Source organism: Phoenix dactylifera, chromosome 8 (assembly GCF_009389715.1).
Source record: "Phoenix dactylifera cultivar Barhee BC4 chromosome 8, palm_55x_up_171113_PBpolish2nd_filt_p, whole genome shotgun sequence".
NCBI lineage: Eukaryota > Viridiplantae > Streptophyta > Magnoliopsida > Arecales > Arecaceae > Phoenix > Phoenix dactylifera.
The window spans coordinates 19015388-19024699 of NC_052399.1; the positions used below are offsets into that span (position 1 = coordinate 19015388).

The following is a 9312-nucleotide window of genomic DNA, read 5'->3' on the forward strand; positions in this document are numbered from 1 at the left end:
ACTGCTACCAAACGAATGGTCACTTTGTTCACAGGTTGGGCTGCAAACTCTGAGCTATTTAGAGCATTTTTATCCATCCGCCTATATCTCCCGCTTATCAAGTTTGAGACCTCCTAATGAATCTATGGCTTTTATTTTGACAAAATGTGTCCATTAATGTTAATATACGCTTTGCAATCCTTTCCTAAGTGTCAGCTATCAATTGCACACATGATCAGCTGCATTCACTTGGGCCTGTTGGAAAGCAAGAAACACCAGAATCTTCTTAAACAAATCGGCGTCGTCTGCTTCAGTTACGCAAATTTGTCTGCGCTTCGTCCACGATTGGATAATTCTCTGTAGCAGCAAACATCTCTCTGCCTTCACTGCTATATGGGAGAAGATCAAACGGGTCAACGTCACTCGGAATCACTCTTGATATCAGCTCTGTTTGCAGTCCGAAAAGAAGCCAAACAGCTCGCTTGTATTCTGAGCTCTCTGCGATCAGAATCTCAGGCTTTTCTCTTACTCCCCATCAAGAGGTTGAAAACGCAAGCGGTCACAGATAATTCCTCTCCCTCTATGATGGTTTCTCTGTTCCTTTTCGGAACCATATCTCTCAATGCCCTGATGAAAGAGCTTCCGTCTCTATGCAGCTTGGAGATGTCATCTTTCTGTTTTGTTCGCTCTCCACTCTGATATTATTGTAACCAGCAGTCTCTTTCTCTACCTTTAATGTGCATAATCATATGTTAATAACCACCTTTTAGCAATAAAAGCCGGGTGGCATTTTGCATCGAAAAGAGAAAAAAAAAAGTTAATATACATTGGCAGTTTGGCACAAGCATTGGAAGCATCTCTCTCTTTGCCTTCCTTTTTTAGCCCTTCCAAAGAAAGGTGATGTGATGCATGGTTGAAAAATAGCTATTCGTTTATATATTATGTCGAAATTTTTCATCAATGGAACTATTCTAGGAGAGGGTATATGAACAAGGAAAATAAATGAATGAGAAGAGATTTTACTCAAAAAAATAAAGCTACTTCAGCCATCCCTGGAATTGTTTTTCAGGGAATAGCACGGTTCCTATGCCTTGAAACCTGTTTGGCAGATGTAAGATGTATTTGAAGCCTAATTTTTGCTCTATTGCTCAAACCAAGCTCAGAATGGCTACATAAAATAAAAAAAAGAATAGAAGGCTAACGAATTTTAAAAATAACAAAAAAATAAAAGAAGCAAGTAAGAAAGTGGACTAGAAACTAAGAAAAGGTAAACATGTTTGATAAATAAGATACAAACATCTGCCATTATATATCAATCACTTGCCAATGAATAATGATTCAGATCTGTCTATTTTTGGGTTGAAATGAAGTATGCAGCATTTCAACAATTGCCATTCATAATTATAATCTCCTTCTCTTTATTTTTGCATTTATATGTGCGCTCATATATGTATGTATATGTTTATATATGTATATATATGTATGTATATGCATATCACCATCTGTGTAATATACAAGCAAACGGTCACCGTGCCAACTTATTGAAAAACATGCACGGCTGCGACTCGTGCTTTAGCTGAGTCTCCAAGTCAAACATGAAACAGTCCTAACTCCAACTAAATGCCAGCTAAATGCAAGGGGAAAAAAAGAAGCCGTTCTCCAAAAGCTAATTACCTTTCGCGCCAAAAAGATTTGACGACAGGCCCCGTCACTCAAGAAAGCGTTGACGCGACCGCGCTACTCGCTGGGGTGCTCCCGCCGGCTAGGATAGGGTGTGGTATCTTTGGTGGTGCGAAACAAGGATTCACCTTCCTTCGCACGAATCCGCCGTTTGATCACCCATCACACAGCTCTCAAAGCAACAAAACTCGATCATCCATCCGCATGCACAGCTTTCAAAGCGACCAGTGGATGATCTGACGGTGGATTCGCGCCGAAGATACGCTCCCGACCCTGCAAGCTACCCTACTACCGGACACGACTCGACCTTGCAAGCGGGTAACCTCCTCCTCCATTCATTCATCTCCCTCTAATTCTACTCCGGATTGAACGCACGTGTGCCGTCTTCGCTCTTCCGCTCCCATATCTTGACTCTTCTCTCGTACCTGCAATCCAGCTTCTAATCCTGCTCTGCTTCCTCTCGTCCCACTTCCTATATATGTATCTACGTATTCTTTTCCCATGCAAAAAGAGTTTAAAATTTACGAACACTTTCAAGAGAGAGAACGAAACTTGAAAGATGTCGAGGAAAGGAGTGGAGGCTGCCGGCGTGAGGGTGACAGTCATCGAGACGAAGTTTGTGAAGACGGATGCCGCCCATTTCAAGTCGGTCGTGCAAAGCCTCACCGGGAAGGAGTCGACGGTGACTGCCGTGGTGCCGGAGAGGCCGCGTGCCATTAGAGGGACGGCAAAATTGGTGGAGGAGATTAATTGCGGATGGCGAGGAGGACGGCAAGAGGAATTAGCGCAGGAGACGATGGTGGTGGACAAGTTTGAGGAAATGGTGGCTGTGGAGCCTTGCCTAGAAGAATTGTATCAGTTGTGGACTTACTGAAGTAGTAGGCTCAGTATTTAGTAGGTTCATCTGCCATTGTTTCTCTTAGGAAGCATGATTCAGGCTAGTTAGAGTCTTCGTAGGTGCCCACAGGGCATTCTTACTGGGATTTTACTATTTTTCCTCCCTCGCCGTCAACTATATATACACACACGAAATTTCTCCCACAAATTGTATCTGTTCTTTCGCCTGATCGTCAATTACTTTTGCTTTTCAACTGGAGAAAAAAAATATCAGAACTATCGATCTCTTCTCTTCTTTTATTTTTTGTGGGAAAATATTTGATTTTTTTTCCTTGATCATAAAGCGGCCACGAGTTCACGTACGCTCATAGCATGGGGCGGCGAGTGGTCGTCGTTTAATTGTTTGGGAACCAGGGATGCTGGATATGACCTGGCGGCTGAAATTATTATAGGGTTCTAACTTATCATTTTTATTTCCCTCACCAGGTTTGCGCTGCGATTGTACACCTGCGGTTGAGATCTCATTGGCAAATTATATGAAGACAAAAACTGCTATGGGTATAAACGCAACGAAAGACACCCCAACGAAAGACACCCTAACTCCTCGTGAATCTTAAATAAGAGTAGTGTTCCCATGCAGAAACATTGACAAGGATTAGATACCAACATGATGACGCCATTATCCTGCAACCTCCAGATCACACTCATTTTGGACAGAGTAATCACTATTAGGTTTCTCATCATCATTATCTTCATCATCTCTATATAAATTTTAGCAAAAACACGGCCCATCAAAATTTACATATGTAAAATTTCATTATTTAGAAAAATCTTAGTTTTCCAATTGCTAGGATTGTTCCGAGCTCCCATGTAATTCTGTGAAAGATCTCAGTTTAATGTTTGAAGTGTTTCCGATAGTTAACAATTGAAATGCTTGCTGTGCTATGAAATATATAAACAGTGAAATACATTTGTGTATTTGTTATTTATGCATTAGTCTTGTTTAATAATTTTTATTTTAAAAAAATTACTAAATTTGATTGAACCAAATACAAGCGAGCCAACCCTCACTAAACATGAGCTGGATGCTAATTGTGCAAGATCTCACTGAGTTAAAACAAGTTGTTCATGTTTCATTCGACTTAGAATCTTAAGCATGACATTTTTATTCTTCATAAACAAGCAAAATAATTAGTTGAAAAGTTTTACAAATACAACATAATAGACAATATTTTGATTAGTTAGTGTCCAAATTGTTTCATTCGAAAAGGTATCAGGTCATTAATTGTTGGTACAATGGTTTGGTCGCTCTCAACTGACTTTGGCTCAGCTTCCTCTCTTCCTAATTTTTTGAGAAAAAGTTGCCGCTGTGACTTTTTGCACCATTCGGACTCTACTTTTCAACCTGTCAATGTTAGTACTGCCGTGCATTGTCCTTTTATCATTGCCTCTGCACAATCTAACAAGTACGACCTCTGTTTCCGCGTTCATGCTTCGTTAAGTCAATACAACGAAAATTTTAGATTTCCTGGTTATCACGTAACAACTCCTCCATTTTAAAGTCTCTGCTGTCTCCCATAAATCAAGAATGACCCTTTCTAATGTGGTGTTTCATCCCTTCTTACATCAATCCTCCAAAGACAAACGCATGGACATATCCTTCAATGTTAGCCATGCATGGGGATCTAAACTGCCTCCCATGGAATGAGCATGACGTATTTGGATGGAGAGAGTTGGACTATGAAATAAAAATGGAAATAAATGACTTCCACTCTGGTCATTTAGTTGAAGAAAATTCAAAATGGTTAGTCAGAAGATATTTTTTAGATTCCTTTATTCTCTATAAGTATCTAGAATCTCTTCGTCAAATAACCGATGTGAAACTAAACGTACGCTTGTATGGGGCCTCAGATACTCTTCCATTTAAGCTCTGATATCCTCGTTATGCTAAGGATCTAAATTCATTCAAATCTAATCACAAATACCATGATCGGCATGTGGGTCAGCCTCAATGAGCCCATGTTGCAGTATCCCTTTGTCTACATGAGGCATGGGTCTGGTCTGCTCTGATACAATTTATAATAACTTATTATCTCACCTAAAATGATTAGTCGGAATGTATTTTTTGGATTCATTAGTCCTGTATAAGTATCTAGAACCTCTCTGATGAATAATCGATGCGAAACTAAACATAGGCTCGTATGGGTCCTTACAAATCTCATTCTCATTCCTATTTCAGTAGAGAATGAAAATATTCCAATCCTCCAAAATCTAATTCTGATTCTTCTTTAGTATTGAAATCCAATTCCGTAAAATTTACTTAAAAATTAATTTTTTAAAAATACCTCTCTTTTTAATCGATCTTCTAAAAAAATACTAAAAATATTCTTATTCCGATTCTGATTCCAGTTGCGAATAGGATATTGCCATTCCAATTTTGATTCTGGTCTTGAGCCAAATGCACCTTTAAAATTGGAAGGCTTTGATATCTGACAAAGTTAAAATCATTTATAGCTAGCTTTGAAAGGAAGGATCTTATCGAGTGATAAGTCTTGGAAAATAATCTTGGTCTCACCCTTTGGTTTGTTTTCTTTATTACAGAATGGATGAAACTTCTTATTAAATCTTCACATGTTCTTATTCTTTTCAAACTTGGAAATTCTCTAAGTAAAAGAAGTTAGACTGCGGGTTTAGGCCCTCTCTTTGATTTCCTCACGAGGAGAATGAAGAAGAAGAATAATTCCACAGAAGCTATCTCGTGGAAATTGTGGAAGGAATACGAGAATTTTCAATCTCTCCGCTGAAGCTCGTCAATCATAATTTTGGAAATCAGAGTTTTATGGGAAGAATGGACCTCTACTTCTGGTCCCAAATACTCCTCTAGTTCCAATCAGATCTTGGAAATCATAATTTCTGCTTTTAAAACCTCGTTAGACTTTTTTTTTCTTTAAAGACTTTTCCTTGTTTCCAAACATGATTTCATCGAATTTGATGGGCCCAATTTCCTTGCAAGCTCATAGTCCACACGTACACAAGGAATTTTAGCGCAGTCGGGGAGTAGTCTGAAGAAAGGTAGCCGGGCTATAAGTGAATTGGGAGTCAAAGGCTCTCAAACAACGCATGCTGTATATAACATGGCACGTGTTTATGGACTGTCCTATTATTTATTATTCGATGACCGTTGATCGTGACAGCCATTGAAGATTGTGGTGGTGCTCAAGGCTTGATGCCAAGAGCTCATACGTTTGGTTGGCTTTGGATCAATATCAAGTCTCTCTTATCCATTTCCTTGACCACGCTGAAGGTTGGAACGGTTGAATCTTCTACAAAATCATAACCTTATAATGAACTCCCAATGCCTCCAGTTTTCATATAAATAGCCCTGCCACGCTTTTACCAGGCACAACAAAAGGAGACATGCAGCAATATTCGCAGAAGCCTTCTTCGTGGTATGAGAAGAGGAAAGATGTGAAGGTGAAGATTATCGTGACGAAGACGGTGCAAACTGATCCAACGCACTTCAAGTCTGTGGTTCAAAGGCTAACGGGGAAGGACTCAACAGCCGCGGAAGTGACGGAAAGCCCGGCTGTCTCCGAGAGGAACGCGAATGACGTTGAGGATGGTGGTGGAAGGGAGACGGGGGAGTTCGAGGATATGTTGATGGAGCTACCATCAACAGATGAGCTAAAACAACTGTGGGATGACTAATGAGAATTACCCCCCAGTTTTTGCTCAGAAACAAAAATCGCCAAAAAAAGAATATATGATGGTCCTGGATTCTTGGATATTGTATACATAGTTCGTAGATGCCGTTTTGTATGTCTGTACGTGAGGATTTCTAATACAGTTTCTGGGTTTTGTTTTTGTTTTTGGCTTGGAACTTCACACGCTTGGCGGATTTCTTATTAGTTTATATTAGCATAGCAAATGATAACTAGAAATACAGCTCAAACTAAAACATGGGAAGCCAACAGTGACCGGCACCCGCTCTCTTTCCCTTAAAACAAAAAAAAAAATGCGGTATTTTTCAAGAAAATTTAGGGAGTAACAGCAACTGACAATGACTTTTTGTTTGGTTCGCGAAAAGTACTTTTACTCATCAGATACCTTTTCTAAAATTCTGATTTCTGAAAATATGCATGATACATGAAAAAATAATTTTGATATATTTGATTAACCATTGAAAATAAAATATGCTTTTCTTTGGTTGAGCATTTGCTTTTCTGAAAAAATTGAGTGAAATATCTATTATACTCTTAATAAAGAAAAAGACCTTAGCCATTGATTTTGATAACTTAAAGATAGTTTTGAAAACCAAAAAAATATCTCAATTCCCAACTGGTGGTAGAGTAGGCTTTCTATGCCCTTCATTGGTTTTTCTTTTCCATAAAACGTAGTAATCTTATTTTCATAAAAATACTACTTTTTTATCTCTCTTGTTTGAAAACTTCAATCAAATAAGAAAATTTTTTTCGTTTTTTCGTTGACCACACTTTTCTCCATCTTTCCTCATAAACCAAACAAGTCCTAATATAGGGATTGCTTCCTAACTAGGTTATTAAGTAAGTAATTAAGTCAAAAAAAATGACACTAAAAGAAATGCAATATGGATATCCTTGGGTTATGGAGATATAATGGTAGCTCGTGAACCAACTATAAAGATAATATATGGAAGAAACATGGTCAGAGTAAAGAATTTATGCATGTCTGCGAACGTGGGCCACGTATACAGATGGCAAGACCATCCGTGGTATAAAGTTTTTGGGATGTTAATTTATATGCACCGCAGCAAGAACCTTATTCAAACTCAAATATTTGAGAAATACTATTCAATAATTGAATTTAGAATTTCTAGTTGCTAACTAGATAAGTACGATGAGCTTTGCTTTCCAAAGTGTTGCAGTCCGAAGGCCAGGCAACCTATTTTGACGGTTAAAATGTCTCTGGCCGAAGTAACATCAGTCCCTAGCTACTGATGTGAGCTTTTTTTGTCCTTTATTTGCGTTAGCATCAGCAAAAAAATTATTTGAAGAAGAAAAATGTCATTCAAATCATTGATTCTTTCATGGTCAATCACGGGTCCATGTTGGTGGCATTTGGGGTCAGACCTTATTATCTGAAACGTGCGTGCCACAAAAAGATGGAACTTTCTCAGGCATTATACCATGGTTGATTAATTTTTATATCTTTTTTAGTGCGAGGATACCCTTGTTATAATATTTTGAATCTCTATTTCATGTTTCTCTCAGCTTTCAGATTATTATGGGAGAGAAGAGCAGCGCGATATGTACTTAGTTTAAGGCTACTCTATTAGCTTCCATGTGAGAGGGCAGTTACATGTTCCACAATTATGTGGCTTCAGCAAGTTTGGCTTCCAAAGCCCCTATATAATTAATTAGCATTTGTTTATCATGTCTTGACAGCAAGGAGCCTTGCGGGTGGAGAGTGTATGAGAAAAATCGGCCGAAGTGCTCAACACACAGTCATTTTTGTTTGCATCGAACATTCTTCTGACAGGGTGGGGGTCCAGTAAAGGCTGCAGCAATACGGGGGTGGGCTTGTCCCTTTCTCCCCTCTTCCCCTTTTCGTAAGCAAAAGAAAGAAAGAAAGAAAGAAAGAAGAAGAAGAAGAAGAAGAAGAAGGAGCCCTGCAACTCAAAAATAGTTGGCAGACAAATTAACTAACACTTAAAAATGTGCTGCAAGGGGTGTTTTAAAAGGAAGTGTCATATCCACACTAATCATAATTTTATTATGTTAACTTTTTTTCATTTTTAGTCTAGGGTTTTTTTTATGTATTTAACAATGATCTATGTGCTGAGACCAGTTTGTACTCTAATGATTGCAGGAAACATTCTTGACAAGATCTTAACCAAATTTTGCTCTCAAGCTAACTTAGCCTAATCTATAAAGATAGATAGTCCTGCCACAGTTGGAAGTGTTAAATTAAGTAATTTGTAAATGTTCTGCTAAGATAATGATTTTTCAAATTGTCCTTAACTAATTCTTGTTTCTACTCTAGAACTTCATGAATTTCACAAATTTTGATAAATACTATAGAGTACTCTTTGATATTATCGAATAATTATTTGCCTGGTTTTATTTTCTAATATTTTTGCTTCTTGTTTAAGCCTAAGATTATCACTCATCGACATCCTTTTTTAAGATATTTTTATATTTTATTTTTAATTTGTTTTCAAAATAAATAATTATTTTCATACTTTCAAATTATTATTTTTAGTTTTTATATATATGTTTATGCACACATGTGCATATAAAGGCGGATTAGAATCCAGCCGACTAGATTTTCGTTAGATCCCGGCAATTCTAGTTGGACGATACGGACCCAATACCAATAGATTGGGTCATTAGATAGGATTCACCACTTTTAAATTACTTACACATAAAAAAAGATCATGTGATTTAAAAATTTCTCATTTACCGTACATAGAATGGTCAAAACGAGTATTTTAAATGATATACTAAGTAATGCATGTTTTCGGCCACTCCAGAAGAGTCTCCAAATTAAATATTTTTTAGTGTGCAAGTAGGTTAAAAATAATAAATCACACCTAATGTTTTGGATCATTTATGTTGAGTCCCTATTATTCGGTCAAGATCTGGATCTGATCTGAAATTCAACGATTTTTAGAGTCGCAGATTGAACTTAGTCAAGTTGGTTGTTTATTAATTTTGTGGTGGGTTACAAGAATTCCCTCATACATGGACTGGGCAGCCTATCTCCACAGCAATATTTTTCTACTTTACGGGCATGAGAATTAAACATGCAGGGGTTGTATAATTCTATTTCCTAAGG

At 37.8% G+C, this 9312-nt stretch overlaps 1 protein-coding gene across 1 annotated transcript; it reads left to right on the forward strand.

Moving 5' to 3' along the window:
• The first annotated feature begins 2218 nt into the window (after positions 1-2218).
• On the forward strand, positions 2219-2533 carry LOC120111732 (VQ motif-containing protein 10-like). The gene has a single exon (XM_039129606.1). It carries the CDS (start codon positions 2219-2221, stop codon positions 2531-2533), a length of 315 nt encoding a protein of 104 aa, XP_038985534.1.
• The last annotated feature ends 6779 nt before the right edge of the window (positions 2534-9312 follow it).

Coding starts and splice junctions, on each gene's coding strand:
- LOC120111732 (XM_039129606.1), top strand. CDS start 2,219: ATGTCGAGGAAAGGAGTGGAGGCTGCCGGCGTGAGGGTGACAGTCATC.